The 19,968-nt window shown below is 30.7% G+C and overlaps 1 protein-coding gene across 1 annotated transcript in view; it reads right to left on the reverse strand.

Annotated features, from left to right (window-relative positions):
* Positions 1-15,778: 15,778 nt before the first annotated feature.
* LOC472247 (eyes shut homolog) overlaps positions 15,779-19,968 on the reverse strand; it is a 559,821-nt gene continuing 555,631 nt past the window's right edge. Inside the window, exon 13 of the mRNA XM_054685976.2 lies at positions 15,779-16,073. Within this exon, the coding sequence (XP_054541951.1) occupies positions 15,788-16,073 (286 nt within the window). The 3' untranslated portion in view covers positions 15,779-15,787. The remainder of the gene's footprint in view (positions 16,074-19,968) is intronic.

Consider the following 19,968-nt stretch of genomic DNA (forward strand, 5'->3'; position numbering starts at 1 on the left):
TTCTGCTCTTCTCAGAGGAGCTTTAGTTTAGACTTAACTGACTTCCCCTACCTACTAAACAGCATCTCTAAAAGAATGTTACTAATTTCCAGTTTGTTAGCCACTCTTCCAATCCACAAACAATGACTCATTAGTCAACAGAACATCCCTTCACTCAGCCCCTCCCTCCATTCTGCCATCGACGCCACCTCCAGCACTGCACGACTACTGAGTGTTCTCACTAGGAAATGTGTTTATTCTCAAAAACAAATGTCTGTATCAGACATGTTGGGTGAATTATAACTTTAGTTTTTATGTAGTACGTATATTTTCAAGATATAATAGCTAATTAGAGGCACTTGGAAATTATTAATAGTGAAGTTACCTATTTGAGCACCCTGACGTTTCACATAGAATGCTAGTTTCAAGCTATACTAAGAAATTAATGCTGTATAATTTATATCATAACTATCTGTAGCTGTAATTTTTTCTTATGAATTTAGGTTTAATAAATATTTGTAAGTTACTTTTACATGATTTCATTTTTTTAATTCGGTCTGTGGGGGATATAATTTTCACATACCTGTAATGTAAAATTACAATTTCCAGTGCTATTTTATGATATTAATTCATCTGATACATATAAATAATAACACCTGGCCGGGCGCAGTGGCTCACGCCTGTAATCCCAGCACTTTGGGAGGCCAAGGTGGGCGGATCGCCTGAGGTCGGGAGTTCGAGACCAGCCTGACCAGCAAAGTGAAACCCCGTCTGTACTAAAAAAAAAAAAAAAAAAAAAAAAAAAAAAAAAATATATATATATATATATATATATATATATATATATATATCAGCTGAGTGTGGTGGTGTGTGCCTGTAATCCTAGCTACTTGGGAAGCTGAGACAGGAGAATCGCTTGAACCCAGGAGATGGAGGTTGCAATGAGCCAAGATCATGCCATTGCACTCCAGCCTGGGCAACAGAGTGAGATGCCATCTCAAAAAAAAAAAAAAAAAAAAAAAAAAAGAAATAATAACACCTAACTATTGAGGTAAGTTTTTTTTGTCATATATATGTATATGTACATATGCATCATTAATAAAGTGATACTTGGAAAATCTAGAATATTATCTATACCACCTCTCATTAAGTAACATTATTAAGTTAACAATCACTTATATTTTGTTTTCTATTTTGAGTATATTAATTTGATATTCAACTACTCTTATTAGAAGTAGTACTTGTAAGTAAAACTAGCAAAATTAAAGATAAATGTTAATATTCAACAGAATATTTCAGATGTATTTTCACTATAATTAACACTAAAATAATTTCCTTTTATAACTCACAATGTATGTAGTTCTTATTGTGGGATAATTAGTCTCTGTCTAGTCACTGAAAATTAATTTGAAGTACAGTTTTAAACATTGGAAATAGTGTCCTGAGCTTGTGTGTTATGTTATTTTCTTGTATTTCAGAAAGATCACTCTCAGTATAACTCTGTGAATGCTTGCAGCTGCACACTTTTGAAAGATCACATAAATGTACATTTGAACGTGTGATCATTCTTGCATATGTCAGTACTTTACTTGAAATCTCAACTAAGAAAGGATAAAGCCTTGATAGTCACATATAGCATGAGAGAGAAAAACCATATATTTCTACTAGGCCACATATCATAAAGAGAATAGGTATGGATTGAATACTAATGACATTGGGGACTTCTTTTGAAAGCTCATAACAGATCAACCAGGTTCTATAAGTTCTTCTGAAGGAAAACTCCATTTCTAGATAAATATGTCTCCTAGTTTTTACCTATAGTTTTGTATTTCTAATTTTATTTAGTATTTGGGTAATTTAAACATATTTAAACAGTACATCTATGTTAAAATTTTTTATCCATTCATCTGTTGATGCATAATAGGTTGATTCCATATATTTGCTATTGTGAATAGTACTGAAATGAATGCTTAATATGTGGAATCTTAAACGATTCAAGTCATAGCAACAGAGTAGAGTGACTGTTACAGAGGATGGAGGATTTGATTGGGGGTGGGGGGGTGATGATTAATGAATACAAAATTTCAGACAGGAGGGAAAAAATATATATATAGTTCTATGGCACAGCATGGTGAATATAGGTTAATAATAGAGTATTAAATACATTTCAAAATTACTAGGAGAGTACATTTCAAATGTTCTCATCACAAACATATTAAATATTTAAGGTGATGGATCTGTTAACTAGTTTGATTTAATTACTCCACATTCTATTTATAAATCAAAACATTGCTCTGTACATCATACATTTATAAAAAGTATCGATTTACAATTCAACAAATTTCTAACAATATACTGAATAACAAAATGAACTAAAATTAAATAAAAACATAACATTGGCTCTTAAAATGTCTGAAAGTAGAAAAAATAGTAATAGTTTTAAAAGTAAAACAAAAATAAGTTGTTAACACGTGAGCAAATTTTTAAGTATGTTACTGTGTGCAATGCTGATTTTCAAATTTTACTACATGATTAGAGAACAGAAAACTTTAACTTGGAAAATATAGCCAATTTTTCATAAGCACTGTAAACATTCCATACTTTCTGGGACCGAATGAGATAATACATTTTTACTGTCAATAATTGATGTCACAGATATTAACAAAATAGCTCACTAATAATGGCTTTCCATAAAGACATGTGCACATTTTAACTTTATATTCTAGGTACAATGCTTTTGTTAGTATTACTTCATTGCTCTATAACTATAATATTTTTATTAATAAATACAGTAGCATTTGTATACTGTTGATTATTGGTCTTATTTGTACAATTAAATGGCTCAGTCTGCAGAGTTTCTTAAATTGTTTCATTTCTCAAAAAGTTTCATGTAACTTAGCATATTTTCTCCAAATGCCATTCATTTTACAGGTAGGCAAAATTAAATATGTATACATCCATGTGCTAAAATTTGTCATTTTAGTGACTGTTTATATGTTATTAGACATGTCTATCATCTTACAAAATGCATAATTTAAAAAATGTGATATTTGTTAATATATTACATTTTCAACTACCCAAAGCAATACTAATTTTTCTTTTCTCCCAGAAAATTAAAACAATATGACTCAATATTATTTGTTAGTTAATATTTTTCCTATCAGAACTCCATAGCTAATGTTCTACTTGATCTTTTTGGCACTGAACTTTAAAAAGAACAAGTCTCATTCTGTAATAATTTTATTTTTATTTTAAAAAATATTTCAGTTCATGATGTTAAACCAGATACATCGATATTTATTTTACAATTCCAAATGATAATATCAGTTGTTTATATGGATTAGAAATTAGTTTTATATCTTACTTTTGATTATTATTTGTTAGCATTTAGTAGCAACATTTATCAATATGGTGGCAGTTCATTGTCGTGACTATTTGTTAATAACATCTTTTATTTTTTCTATTTTTTTACATTTAAAATATTCTAAATTCCTTTCTCATATTATAGACTTGACATTTGTAATACTAATCCCATTCTTTACTGATTTTAATGGAGATTATTTTACTATGCCAATAGTAAAATAGAGTTACTCTGTTAACTCTACTTTTCTCCAATTTTATTCAAGTGGCTATTCATTTTTACGGTGGTCTCATTTCATAACCTTTTTTCCACAGTATCTATGCCTTTTTAAGAAAATATTTGTGTCAAGCTAGCTTTCTCATCTCTAGCAGATCTCATAAAGAATTATACTTTTCAGTGTCAATATTCGTTTCTATTTTGGTTTATGTTGCAAATTTTTATGGGCTGTATTTGAGCTTTGTATATTAAGTGAATTAATTTGTATGAGCAGAAATCTGAACAATCTAAATAATTGCTTACAAAATAGTAGGTTATTTTTATTTTAATCTTCTTGCCATTTCTGTGGCCACTATTAAAATCTTAGGTGATCTAAACTCGATTGACTGAATGTTATATATGTTTTCCATCAAAGCGATGCACCAGTACTCCTGGAAGAGTTGAAAGATTCTGGAGCGATTGCTTTCTCACCTGCCAAGAATTGAAATGGCACATAGGAATTCCTGTGTGGCTGTGGGCTCCAGTTAGCCTCTGTTCGCTTGCTAGGTTCATGTTGTACGCTGCGCAATGCCCTAGCCACAAACTTTGGGAAAGCTAATGGCTACCAGATAACAGAAAATCTATCTTCTCAAAAAGAAGTCTGGCCAAATTTTGTGCTTTTTATTTTGCTAAAAATAACTTATGTGAAAATCCTGCTTCTGCCATTTTGTTTTTAATAATACATTTTGCCTGTCTCAGTTGTCATATGAAAAAAGCTACTACTTTTTTTTTGCAGGTGATTTTTAAAAAGTCAGAAGCTGTTAAGTATACCATAAGAAAAAATATCATTTTAAAAACTATTTTTACCATGTATGCTTGTAACTATTAAAATAGAAAAGTTAATATCTATTATAATGAATATTATCTAATGCTATATAATGAGAACGCACCTATGCTTCTCTGAAAATAGCCTGGCTTACAGATCTATCCAGCTTGAACTTAACTAATATAACTCCAATCATCATTCATTTTTGGTGTATAAATAAAAAAGGAACAATATAGCTAAATGGTTTTATATATATAATTAATCACTATGGCCTCATTATACTTCATACCTTGTGCCAAGGTAAGTAAATACAAGTATGGAAGAATAAACAGGTTGTTAACAGATGAATGGATGGATGAATCCATAATACATAACTTTGTTAAAGCATATTTAAAAATACCTAACTTATTGAAAGATTGTTTGAAGCAATAAGCTTAGATTATCCTATAACTTATCTGATTAATTTGCATGTTTACATAGTGTTCATGTAACAAGAGGTATTCTATTTGTAATGAAATAAAAACACTAAAATATCTTTAAAAGCAAACAAATCTATTTTCCTTCTTTCTTAAACATGTGCATATTTATTGTAAGTGTTTGATGTTTTCTGGCTATGTTTTTCTATTAAAGGTCTTCCCTGGAAAAAAAAAAAAAAAAAAGAATGACATGTAATGGAAGCTTTCAAAGTGATTGTTGATACGTGGTATCTTTTACAAAATTGAGAAATATATGTTAAAATTTAAAACATCAAATAAACCCTTTGAGGATTGTGTTTAAATTTGTGTTATTTTCTGCTACATTTTGTGGCCTAATTATGTGAAATTTTACTCTGCAATTGTATTTTGCAGCTATTTTACTATGAATAATTTGCATTTTTTTCTATTTTCCATGGAATTTAAATTAAAGACAATCAACTTTTCATTTATGAGAGCAGGGCAGTATCACCTTTACATTGTAGCAAAAATAACAAAAGATAGAGAAATCACTTAGTTTTCTGAGAAATGCAAAAAATGTATCTGTCCTCTCTTGCATTTTTGGATGCTGTTTTATAATGCTTTTTACATTTAGTCAGCATTTTTGAAAATTGTACAGATTAGAAATCTTTTAAGAAGTGCCCTAACAGCAAGAAAAGCCATGCTATCTTCTATTCATAAAAAAGATCATTTTGGAAAGGTACTTTCCTTCAGTAGCTTTTGGAGGCTGTTTATATAATGTAGCTGCAAAATAACATTTTCAGATAAATTTTAAAAACTACGAAAATATAAATTGTATAGTGTCAACAAATATGACTGTATTAAATGATAGAAAATGTCCTAAGTGTACAAATCGAGAAATATTACTGTCATATCACATTGAATTATAAATGCAGAGCTAACCTGGTATCTGTTAGAAAGAGAATGGAATTTGACAACTACATCATTTAACTTATAATGGTATAAAAAATCAGGAGAAAAAGTTCCCCAGGTATTGTAGGAACTTACACAACTTTTATCAGTATTCTGGAGGGTGACCAAATTGGTAGTTCACTGATTATTTTGGCCTTCACCCATCGTGAGGTTGCCTAGGTTAACACCAAAATTTTTCTGGGTTAGCAAAGCTACTAGGTCACAGGAGGGAAATTCTAACCGATCACTTCCATACTATGCCTTAAAAAATCTAAACACAGAAATTATGTTAGAATTTGCAGCCAGAAAATTAATTCTGATTGAAAATGTGTCATTTTCATACTTAGACCTGTTCATTTTAATCTCTATTCTCATTTACTCTCATTTAGTTATTTCTCAGTTGCTTGATAATTAAAATAATTATACAGTATGCATATATCACACTTCCAAATTAAGCTGGCCTTTTATACATTATCTCAATCTCTGCCAAATGTAGATTTGTCTTTCTCTCACTTCTTTCTTGTTTACAGTTACCTTGCATTTCATGGAGTATTGGAAGACTCAGTTTCATCCCATTCATCTTTCAAGGATCAGCTCAAATATTACATTTTCTAATACCACAGGCAAAAGTCATTGACTATCCATCAAGACAGATTCTTGATTAAATTTTTAAAAATACATTTCTACATGTGTTGAATTAAAAATCAGGACCTGTAACCCACAGAAATATACATATATCTTCAAAATTTAACATGTGATGTCTTTAATGTTGATAAAACGATATTATCCATGTACATAAGTTATAGAAATGAATACCAAAAATTCTACCCAAAGAATAACAGTAATTCTTTCTTTGAGAGTACTAAAAATGTTCTGAATAAAAAGGGAAGAAAAACAAGCTATCAAAATAAAGTCTCAGTGATATGCCACTTAGTTATGCTGTGTCAATTCACATTAAAATTAAAAACCCACACTTTAAAATTATCTGTGGTCTTGGGCTGCTTGATATTTGATTTAAAAGCAGTTAATTGAAGAGTAGTAATTTTAAAAGTAGTGAATGGGGTTTTAGTTTTGTATTTGTTCATTTGTATGGGTGCTGTATTGTTGATTGATTTCTTAATGGGATTCTTTTAACTTCAATGGGAATGTGTAAGAAAATTAAATTACGTAAAGCCTGGAGCAGCTTATAAAAGTCTTGGGCTCAGTAGTGTTATCACCTTATATTAATATATTGGATTTCCCGCAGGAAGCTCAAGATCCTTTCAGTATTTATCCTAATAGTAAAGTAGGGCAGGTATACAGAGGGGAAACAGAATGTCTATACACCAATAATGGGAAAATTGAAAAAAAATAAGATATTTCATATTTAGATGAAACAGAATCAGAAACCAGGTCTCCTTTAGCTACTTTGGTACAGAATGAATGGTGCTCACACTTATAATTTTACTACCATTTACTTTGGAACACTCCACAGTGTAGAAATGGGCTCAGCATAAATGCTAAACATATCATTACAAATACTTCATGTTATGATGAATATATTTGGTCATTTCCCTTGGGGTCACTTCCCAAGATGGTTATTTTATAACACTTTAATATAAATGCTTAACCTTTAAAAATGTAGTTCTTTTGGAGAAAATCCCAGATGTGCATACAATTAGAACCAACATCAAATATTTTGTGTTGCCAGATCACTAATTAAATTCCTGCACATAACCTTTTCCTTCCTGAAATGCAACATTTAGTAAATTATTTTATAATTATGCAAACAATGTTTTGTATAGCTTTTGCATTTTAATGAGTTTGGGAGAAACCAATTTAGAATTAAATCAGATTCTGAAAAAAAATGAAACAAAACATGTGTTGTACTAAAGAGCTGCCATCTAATTGTAATAACACACACTACTTTCCATGAGTCTGTAATTCCTTTGCCATTTAAAAAGTCACAAATTTTCTGCTTAATTTTTGTTTTTTTGCCTTTTTATGGGAAGATGTTTAAATATTTAAATTCACAAAGGACTCATAAGAATCTTCCAAAGTGAAGAAAAACTGTTCTGTCTCCCATAACCTTTTCTTTAATATTACCTTTCAAAAAAGTTTCTAGAGCTCCTATATTCTATTTGGTTAGATTAGCCTTCAGTACACTCAAAGTCCAGGGATCAAAGTAGGCAAAAATATAATGCCCAACTTTATTTCCCTGATTTCATCAATAATTTCATCAGACATTGTATAGAACAGTATTCTATTAATAGGACTAAATATGCATTAGTTGTTAAATAAAATGAAAATTATGTAGCAGAATAATTATCTTGAAATATTGGACTTTTTAAATTTGTTAAATATCTTTAGCCCCCTTTCTATTTCCTGTTTTTCAGAATGTAAGGTGTATAAATGACCTGTAGGAAATGGCAAACTTATGTCTGAGGGACAAACATATTGACAAACATATTATGTCTGAGGGAATCCTATAAATAAAGAACTGGAGTGAATAGCTGAAGTTCTGACAAAAAATATGGGAAATATTTGGTATTATAGCTGTCTGAGTCTTCCACTAAATTCTTTGTACCATGGTGTGCTTTAAAAAAATACAGGAATGGACAAAGAGGAGTCAAAGTTATTATAGGACTAAGAATACGAGATAGATACAAACAAACACATATGTATATATGTGTTCATAGATACAAACACACACGTGTGTGTGTATATATATATATATATATGTTTTGGTACAGTTCTTTCATTTTACTTAATTAATATTAACCTCCTACCATCAAACATCTTTTAAGTATAAAGGTGAAAGGAAGAGGTAATTAGAGAATGGAGAATTCAACACACGAGAGCTACTTAAAAAGTTACCATACATATGGCAATTTGTATGGAATTTCACAAATGTAGGAGAAAAGGGCAATAAAATAGTACAATGTGGGTAAATCTAATATTGGATCTATAAAATGATAACAATGTCTCCTGCTATTTTAAAGATATATGGAATAATACATATGCACATATATGTGAAGGGGATTAAATGTGGTTAAATATTTATGACCTTTACCTTGTCTGGAATGTGTAACAAGTACCAATTTCTATTAAAATATGGTAAGCTAATTAAAAGTATTGCAATCCCTAGGTTAAGCACTTAAAGAGTAGTAAAGGTAAGTGTTAATATCAATAAAGGGGAAATTGGAAAGACAAAATAATCAATTGAAAAGAATACATAAAAAGGAAAAATATAACATAGAATGGATGAAAGAAATAAAAAACAAATAGTGTTGGCATATATTTAGACCTTAATATAAACTAATTACATAAAATGAAAGTAGGTGAAGTCTCCAAATAAAAGATAAAGGCAAAAGTAGTATCCCATAAATAGATTTAAATAAGAAAATATGTTTATTTTATACAAATATGGATTAAAATAAGAAACTTTTAAGTATATGCTAAATAATATAGCTCAAAATTTAAAAGGTAAAATTTTAGAACTGCTTGAAACTTATTAAAACCAACTGGCGTGAGGACCTCTAACTCATTTATATTGGGTTTGTGTGTATGTATATACATTTATGTTTATTATAAATAGATGTAAATGTTATATAGTCAAATTTCCAACATTTAGCTACACTTTAAAACCACATGGGAGTATGGTATATAGATTGAAACATTGGGTTTTTTCTTGAGGACTACTCCCAAATATGTGGATGTGTTATATTTGAGGTGGCATCAAAATACTGCTTTCGGAAAAATGTATTCAGGTAATTCTTACCCCCAGCCTGATATATATATACCACAGAAAAAGACATTTTAAAGCATATGCGTAAGGTAAATGTCTTCCAAATATCCAAGCACTGTTCAAAAATTATCACATGCTAAGCCAAGCATAACAGATGAGTCATAGGAATCCAACATTCCTAACTCCTTCCTAAATTCACACATTACTAACAAATCATAGCAGTATTTCTGCCAAACTTTAGGAATTTTTCTCAGCACCCTTCCTTTCAGTCCTCTTGGTAGGTGCTAGAAATTCTCTACAATTGGAAGAATAATAAGAAATAATTTTACATTTCTGTATTTTTCAAAAAAATTAAGAGCAAAAATATACCGAAAAGCAATGATTAGTAATCATATTCTTTATTAATGATACATTAACACTGAAAATTAGTACCAAAAGAGTAAAAAGTATTGCCAAGTAAATTTAGAAGTCTTTTCTTTCAAATGCCATATTTACTCATAAATGGAAATGAAAATCAAGTCTGAAATCTATTTAGAAAATAGTACAAATAAGAAACTTTAATTTAACATTTTTAGAATACAGGCAAAGCAATACCCAAAGTATTTATAGCTCCAAACTTGTTATTGTTAAACAACAAACAGAATAAAAAATTGACTAAGGGTTAACAAAACATCAAAAATTAAAGAACACAAAGAACAAAGCATTGTAAAGTTTAGTAAAGATGGAGAAAGGACTCTATCATTAAACATATAAAGTATTAAACAAAAATCAGAGAAAACCTTGAGAATAAATCTATGAAAATAAGTTCTTGAAAATAACAATGATATGTAGAAAAATCTAACTATTATAAGAGAAAATACAAAAGATGAAAAAAATTGATTTTGATTTTATGTCTATATTTTTTCTCATGTTTTATTAGTTTTTGATTGGAACAGCTAGAATTTTGCATATCATTGAATTGTTATTCTATGACAATTATACTTTTAAATGTGAATATTATAAGTAACTCCAGTAATATACATTAGCAAATTCTTAGCAAATCCTAAGGAATTTTTAAAATGTTTGTAACCATTATGATTCATCTCACTTTATTTAAAACATTTTAGAGTTTAGAGTCAGAAGTACTTTCCATATCTTTGTATAAAGTCAGCACAAGATTGTAAGGCCATAAACAAAACTTCTAATGAACGCATCTAAAAGACCAAAATTGTTAGTGCATCAGTGTGTGCAATTTGCAAAATCTTTAAAAATTATGAAAGTAAAATATCAGTTTATTAAACAGCTGTTGTGCTAAATTATTACTTCCTCTTCTATTCCTATTTAATGTGTTTTAATTAGAAATGATATCATCTTATTTATCATCTCCTTAATATCAAGCCATCACCATGTTTAATGATAGCAAAATCTAAAGTCCTTTGAAATTCAGGAAGAAAAAAATGGGTGTTTACTCTCACCATTAATATTGTACTTTGTCTTAGAAATTTGATCAAATGGTATTAAACAACAACATAATATTAGTTCAGTAAATAATAAAAAGAAAATAAAAACTACCTTTATTTGCAGATGTAATTCTCTCTAGAAATAATAAGAAAAGTTGTATCTTTAAATTATAAAGAACTATAGCAACTAAGTAAGATACACTTCTCAGGAAAACATGGTAAAGAGCCTGTAAAAATTTCACATTGTAAGCACTCAATGTTTTTTTGCTGCTGCAAGAAGTGAAAATCAAAATGAGATACAATCTGATACATAAGAGTGGAGGAAAGTCAAAACCATAGTGATTAATAATTGGCATAGTGAATGTGTAAACCAAATGGTCCTCCTACACACTGTTGTTTGAAGTGTAAATGAGGACAGAGAATTTGGTTGTACCAAATCAACAACCACTCACATGCTTTTTTTGATTCAGCAATTTTCTTCAAGTTAGGTGCATGCATTTACATAAATACTTCAAAGCCATAAAAAGTGAGGTTGTATATTTATCTTATTGATATACACTGATGGTCAACATTCATGTGTTATTTTAAAAAAAGGAGGTTATAAACATATGTACATGAAATCCACTGTTAACCTTTCATAAGGGAGGTTGTTCTTTCCATGACATGAATGGGTAGGAAGTTGACAAAAACTAAAGGAAAATGCTCCAGGAGCTCATCTCTGGGAATTTAGGAATGAATACTCCTAGAGACAGATCAGCTCTGTGGAGACTCATCTTGGGAGTCTACTAAAAGAGTTATGTTGCTTCGAAGATGAGGCTCATTTTCATGAAGAACTAAATTCTCAGTACATCGAAAGAGTAGGATCCTGCTTCTACCTACATCAAAGATCTTAAGCCACTAGCTGAGTGGTTTAAGAGCCAGTATGTCAGAATATAGTGCAGAGTGATGAAATTGAGCTTGACGTGATCCTACAATATGTCTTGAAAGCCCTGAGCAGATACAAAAGGTTAATGGAATTTTTATGAAGAGAGGGATGTACATGCAGCTCCATGAGAGACAGAATATACTGGGATAAGTGATACCAACAAAAAAAATAGTGAATTTAAGGCACAACCCCAGTGACTAAAAACAAAATATTTTCTGAAGGAAGACTACAATATCATGGCGAATTTTGGGGAAAACCATAAATACAAGCAACAGGCTTATATAATATCTCCTACTTTCTCCTCTTAGGCATAAATTACAAAAGAAAATATATACAAAATAAAAGCAATTACATAAGATATAAAATCAATGTTATTTGTGCATTGGTGTTTTTAAAAGATCAGAACACAAAATAGGCTACACTATAAATTTGTTTTCTGTAAAACTATCCATGAGGTCTTAACAGAATTGGTGATTATAACGGCTAGGTTAATTAAATGTCTATTCAAAGTATAGAGACTGGAATGTGGAAGGAAGCAATCAAGGGTAAAAGTCTTACTAACTGGGTCAGTTTTGAACACCCAACATGAAGTAGTTCAATTCTAATGTGGACGAGATAGTCTTGGGCAGTGTGATCACTCCAGTGAGTGTTCTAGAAGTACGAAGGCACCTAGAAGTTTCTCTCTTTGTATATAACTCCTTTGTATATAAAGTACCCCCTTTAGGTACTTGTAGACTGCTTTGGGGAAAATGAAATTATAACCTGAAGGAATATAGTACAACAGTGAAAATTAGGCATCAATAATTGGCACTGTACAGTGGGAGCTAGGTTCCAGCTGAAATGCAAACGTGGTTGAAACATACTAGTACACTTCTACAGAAATAAAAGTTAGCAGACAAGGAAGGAAAGGGGCCTATGGAAAAAAAATTAATCCTGGAATTTAAACAGTTTTGTGTTGCCACGGTAACTTAGACCTAAAAATAGAATAAAGTTGTCTGGTTGGCATTTTGGAGAATAGAGTCATAAAGATTTGCAAGTCAAATTTATAATATATAAGATTGTATCAGAAAAGGAGTTTGCTTTAGGATAGCAGCCTCATGGAAATTAGATGAAAACTAGCAAATCTATCAGTAAGGCTTATCTCAGTCTCATCTCAAACAGGAAACGGCTGGGCTTGATATTGTCTAAGAACTTGAATCCTCCTATTGGTTAAAGGAGAACTTTCTAGACTTCTCTGGTAATCAAGACAATTATAAGAAAAGTAAGATGAGAAGATGGTTACTCAAATCAAGAAGGACGATAAACTTGCATGGTCTTGTTTTGACCATGAAAAAATTTTAGAGAATAGTAGTGCTGAAAGTGTCAAAAGGATGAGGGAAGAATATCAACTAAAAAAAAAAAATCAATTTTGATTTCATTACTAAAATATTATAGACATAAATAATACTGGAATTGCAAAAAGGTTATAACCTGAAAAAACACATTCTTTGAAATTATTTCCAGACTTAAAAATCTTTGGAGAGTTTCAGAAAATTGATTGGAATCAGTTTTAAATCCTGTAGGATTCACTCAAGCATATGGCCGTACCAAATGAATGTATCAGCTTCTTCAAGAACTCCAGAGATTAGTGGTTTTCTGCAGAGAAGATTGGACTAGCTGCTTTCCTCATGCTGTGTTTCATGGTAGTTCACACTCAGAAGTGAATTTTACATCTTAGGATCCATACAACTCCTCTTCATTAACATAATTTACTGGGTTTAGAACAGTTTTCTTAAAGTGGTTCACAGATCAGCAGTGTAAGGATCACCCCCGACATACTGGACGCTAGAGCTACCAACTGAGAAACTCCTAACGTGGGGCCAATAACTGGTGTTGTAACAAGACCTCCAGGTGATTCTACTAACCTAACGTTTGTGATCCTCTGGGCTGGAGATACAGAGACTGACATTTAATCTGGAAATTTGACCGTAAGGCTAAAACTTCCAAAAATGTGATGGGGATCAGGGAAATAAAAGGTGATTATACTTGATATAAAAGCCATGGTTACGTTGTTTTTAAAATGTTAACAAATGCCTTCAGAAAGCACATGAGTTTGGAGATGGAGGGAGAGAAAGCAAATGGAGGGGGGAGAAGAGACAGCAAGGAGAAATCAAATGGAAAGGGAGAAAGGGAAGGAGGAGGATCATATGATGGGGAGAGAAACCAGGTGGAAACGGAGAAATCAGATGGGAAGAATTCAAGATGAAGGGAGATACAACTAACAGAAGGAACCAGATAGAGGAAGAGAAGGGGGCTGGAGAGAAAGAGGGGCATCTACTTTAAACTGCCCCCAAAAGATTCCACTTTTAGTGGGATTAACTCTGCATCCCTGGGAAAGTTTAGGCAGATCAGTTCCTTTACTTCTCACCGTGTGAAGAGTTTAGAAGTAGGACTGAACTGAGGAAAGCCAGAGGATTTTTTATAATTCAGTGGAAAGAAAAAGACACAATAGAAAATACGGGCCTTGCTTATAATATGGGCCTGTGAAGCTTGTGTTGGGTTTAATTTGAAAAGTGAAAGAAACATAATAGCGTTTAACCCCACCTGGAGAAGTAGGCCATACCAATTTTATATTATATTCCAGTAATAAGTATTATGTATATATGTGGTAAAACTATATAGTTTATATACAATATATATTTAATGATCATATAATGTACAACCAATATAGAGTTGATATATAAAATAATAGATGATTCATTGATCATGTTTGCAAATACACATATGTATTTAGCCATGCAAAAGGATTATGGCAAATTACATATTCTATTAGTAATGGCATTATGCAGAGTTAAATTCATTCTTTCTTTTATGTAAAATTACTACTTAACTATATATTTACTGATATTTGGAAGATTGTTAAAGAAATGATATATATCTATTTTCTAAGACAGACACCTATATTTTAACAATGCTAGCACATTTATGCAATTTTATTTTTACTTAGAATATGTTTGAATGTGAAGTAATATGACCAACTTTTTAGTAAGCTTACCAGAATTTTTGCGCTCAAATTTATTTTTGCCTTAAAATAGCTAATCTGGATGGCTATACATTTATTCCAATGATATCACCATTTCCATTTTTGGAATTTATCTTTAAATTGCTTCCAAAACCTTCAACATATTACTTTAAATACCAAGCAGGGAAAATATTTTTCATGTTACGATGAAAATCCAAATAACTTTTCGAATTGGGTCTGCTTAATAAAATGGAATATCCAACTGGACAAAACTTAAAAAATGTTGTTTTATAAGTGATAATGTAATTGTTTTTCTGTATGGCCACTGTTCTGATTTTATAAGGTAATCATAATAAGTTTGAAATTACTATAAATAATTATATCAATGTAAGACCAATCAGAAAAATGTCAAGTAATTAAATTTGAATGCTTAATTTCTGATATTTAACCTTAAAAGCTGCCTTATTACTACACTGAATCTTGTTCTCTATGACTGTACAGAGAAAATAGTATGTTTGTGACTTCACTTTTTCTTAAATGTTATTAACGTCACGGCATCAAACTGACCTAGACAATACTGAAACCAAATTTTATTCTTAAACTAGAAAAAATTGTCACTCCATGTGCTTATGCAGCCAAACAAAAGGTTGAAATGCAGTACTAAGCTGTTTAGGCAAAATTATTTGGAGCTTATGGCTGCCTGCTTTTCCCTTCAGACCTTTGACATATACCATCATATTCCCAATGCTTCAGCCTGACCTTATTAGTCTTATTTGCATGAGCAAGGCTGTGTAGTCAGATTAAATTGCCCAAAGAAGCAATCCTATTATTCAAGTGAATGCATTTTTTTTTTACTTTGCCAAATAAGAAATGAGACAACAATACCAATCAATAGACACATTTGAGATATATCAAATAAATATATTAACAACATTATTTACTAGAAAATTTAATTTATCAGGAAAAAAAAAAACTTGCCTTTAAATCCTGGGACACACTTGCAGAAGAAATATCCCCTTAAATGTGTACTAGTTGTTCCATTTTTGCAGGACGCAGATTTGCAGTCTTCAGTATCTATCTCACAGATGTTCCTTTCGTATCTTTGCAGACCGCTACAGTTACAATTGTGCGAAAGGGCCAGGCAGAGGCTATGCACTGATATACTCTGGTTCCCTAAGCAATAGTCAACATTGACAACACACAATCTGCCAATGTAACTAAGAGAACAGCTGCATCTGAAACACAGAAAAATGAAAAACCCAATTAGTCATATACTTTATTTTGATATATTTAAGTATTTAAATCACACATTTATTTAAAAACACAGAAATAAATATTTAATGAAGATAGTTGTGGGGTGCATTTAAAAAATATTTTCATAAAGTGTCCATTCTTGGCAAAATTACTTTTGATTACTGTGCAGAATTATGAGTGAAAATAACTTTGGTGCTGAATATATCTAGTCTCAAAAACATATTCTGCCACTTAATTGCTATGTTAGCTGGGATAACATCATGAACTCTGCCTATGCTAATGTGTGTGTGTGTGTGTGTGTGTGTGTGTATTCATATATTATTAGGTTGGTGCAAAAGTAATGGCGGTTTTTGTCATTGAAAGTAATGGAAAAAAATCACAATTACTTTTGTAACAACTATATATATATACATATATATAAGATTATTCAAACTCAGTTTGTCACTCAGTGCAATTATTTAAGATGTAGCTGTAAGGCAATGCCAGGTATTCTTATATTATTCTTTAAATCTATAATATTTTGAATTTTAAAATATCTGTACTCTTGAATACATGAACATAATTCATGCATTCATTATTTTAGTTTTTTAGATACACTTTTAATGAATTTGCAAATTTTGACGAGATTTTCCCATAGTAATTTCAATTTATCCAATATATTTTTCTAGTAGTTTTTTACATAGTTTTCTTGTAAGTGAAGACAATTGTGAAATAGTCTGCAATTTATGTAAATGTATTTTAAATATGTTTTAGGTTTAATGCTGAGAACTATGTTGGCTATCAACAAAAGTGGGGATATTTTTCTGGAGTTAGAGACACAAAGATTTTTCACTTTTTTCTTCCTTTCAAATACAGATGTGCACAGAAACACACACACATCTGTTCAAGGCCTAATTTATTTGATCATTATACATTGAACAACTTTTCTTGGGTTCCTCTATATCTAGGCATAGTTATAAGTTATTAATATAAATTCTTAGATCATTTTAATATAATAATACATTATATAATATATCCATATGCATTTCTTTGAATATTTTATATACATACATAATTGAAAAAGAAAGCAAAAGATGAAAAAAAATTAAAGTATCATGATTTTCAAGAATTCTTTACCAAGCATTCAAAGGGCACTTAACATTAGCATATAAATATGTCAATGGGCTGAGAAAAGCAATGTCAAATCACTTTGCTTGTTATTATTAATACAAATTAACCTACTGAACCTAAGTCATTACACTTATAACTGTATATGACGGTAAGTGTTTGGAGCCAGCAAAAATGTTAAAGGTGAATTAGTTCAAGCCTTTCTTCTTGTAGTTGTAAAGAACTTAGCCATTTAATGCAATTTGTCAGGGATCACTGAGATTATTAATGGTAGGAAGTGTAGTGGATGCTTTGATGTGTTCAAATCACTGGTCTTGGAGAGAAAACTTTGGTTTTAATTCTTTTCAAACATGTATTAAACAAATATATTTGTGCCTGTTTTCCTCATCTGCAAAATTCTCAGTTGCACATCTATTTCACAGAAGAGTATTGAATGCATATTTTACTGGGCAAGTAACTGTTACCTACTATATCAAACACCCTTCCAACAAAGTTACCTGAAATAAAATCATAGAACACAGTTACTTCCCTTCAATACCTTTCCTCTTCTCCCTCCACATACAGAAAAAGAAAAAAAAACCTAGGTAAATTCAAAACAACTGCCACATGGCAAAAAATTGTTGGCCTGTGCTAGGCCTTGTTTAACCGTATCTTTGTAAATTGTTAATAGTGCTCTTTCACTTTTAACAGTGTTCTGATTGGGGTGGTAGATTACATGGGGCCCTATGTATAATGCCAAGATTATTACATAGTTCTGTGCCTCTACTATGCAAGCTTTAGTCATAATGCTGTTTGTTATTCCATGAAAATGAAAAGAAAATTTTAGAAAGTTCCTTCCTAAATGAACAGGATATCCTGTACAAGAATACGAAGGCATATCTTTATAATTCTTCCTGAGCTAATCTCTAGTTTATTAAATCTCAGTAAAGGCATCAAGAGGTAGACTCTAAATTATATATGGGAAGCTTACGGCATTGAGAATATTTTTGAAAATTAAGAGAAATATGGAAGTACTAGCTCAGATACTATAACAAACAAAAACTGTACTAATTGAAAGAGAGTTTGCCACTTAACTATTAAGATCTTGCTTAAGTCTCTAATCTGAGCTGTGTGGAGATAGTGACACCTTTTATTAAGAGGAAGATTTAATAGGAGAAAATTTGGGGTAGAAACTAGGAATCTGCATTTGGCCATAGCAAATTTGAAATGGTAATTGACCTATTTTTATATTTCATTATATTTCATGTATTTTTATATTGACCTCTTGATGTTTGTTTTATTGAGCTTTAATGTCCTCAAGAGAATACTTTTTCTTGTGTACTCGTCTTTTTAAAATTTGACGAGTTGTGGTTAGAGCAACAACCTACTTGTTCCCAATTTTTGAATTTTTCAAATTTTATTTTTGACACAACTTAGGCACATTCCCTTATTGTTTAGCATTACCATTTCTATATCAACCTACCTACAATACAAACCTACCTACACATACATATTTTTATATATATATATTTAAATTCTCAAAAATGATTATATCTTAGTAATATATAATGCTCTGAAATTTTATCTTTCCATTTAATGATATGTCTGAGATACCAATCCAAATTAGCACATTTTGTTTTCAAAGGTTGCAAATATTCTATTATATGAATGTACCATAATATTTCACCCTCAGAAGGCACTGTAGTTACTATGTGTTTTAATTTGTTGTGTTAATATTTATACAGAAATGGAAGTCCTTGTATAAATATATCAGTGGATTCTATAAAGAGGATCCATAGGATAAATCCCTTGCAAAATTGGCCCTGATCAAAAGGAAATCAAGTGTTTAATTTTAATAGTTCTTATCAAAGCCCTCTCTATAAAGGTTGATGTTCAGAATGCTGGGCTTCCCAAACACTGGCGAGTTCTGCATATCATAAAATGTTTTAGTATTTACCAGTCTGATTAGAAAATCTGTCCTATTTTGCTATGATTTTTATGTGTTTAATTCATGAATTGCACTTTTTTTGCAAAGTTACTGGTCATTTACCTTTTTGTTTTCCTAATAACAACCTATTTTTAGTAATTTTTCTACAATAAATAACATATTTTTAACACTAATTTTATAATTAGCACAAAAGAAAATAAGATATCAACACTTCCTTTTCCTTTGCACCACACCCTTCCCCTGACCCCCCCAAAAAACAACTTGGCAATCTATTGCTTTCTAATGGCCATTGTTTGAAAGCTCATTGGGATGTTCTTAGGAAAGTGTCGCTTCTGATGCATTGGAAGTAGTCCAAAATTTCTGAAATGCCAGGCGTTTTGGTTTTAAATTTATTTCCAAGTTTTAATATTCTGGTTTATTTTAATTTATATTTTCATCAAATACTATGTAAATATTCCTATAATAATGCAAATATTTCTTATAGAATAACTATAGTGTCTTCTGAGGGTCAAATATTACAGTGCGTTTCCATTTCTAACACATCCTGCCACCTATATATAACTACTTTAAGATGTTTAACTATTTTTGTGTTTTCATTTATCTCAATATTTCCAAATAAAATATTTTACATTTATTACTTAATAAAAAAGCACATTTAAACATTATTCATTGATGTCATCCTATGGAAGAGAAGTATTTACATTTCTTACACTGCTCCTTACCCCAAAACACACACACACACGCACACACACACACACACAGACACACAGATAAACACACCAAGCCCTTATATCATTCTCCCAATATAAAATTAGGTTAATTTTGTAATAAATTAACATTCA

The sequence above is a fragment of the Pan troglodytes genome, chromosome 5, assembly GCF_028858775.2.
Source record: "Pan troglodytes isolate AG18354 chromosome 5, NHGRI_mPanTro3-v2.0_pri, whole genome shotgun sequence".
Classification (NCBI taxonomy): domain Eukaryota; kingdom Metazoa; phylum Chordata; class Mammalia; order Primates; family Hominidae; genus Pan; species Pan troglodytes.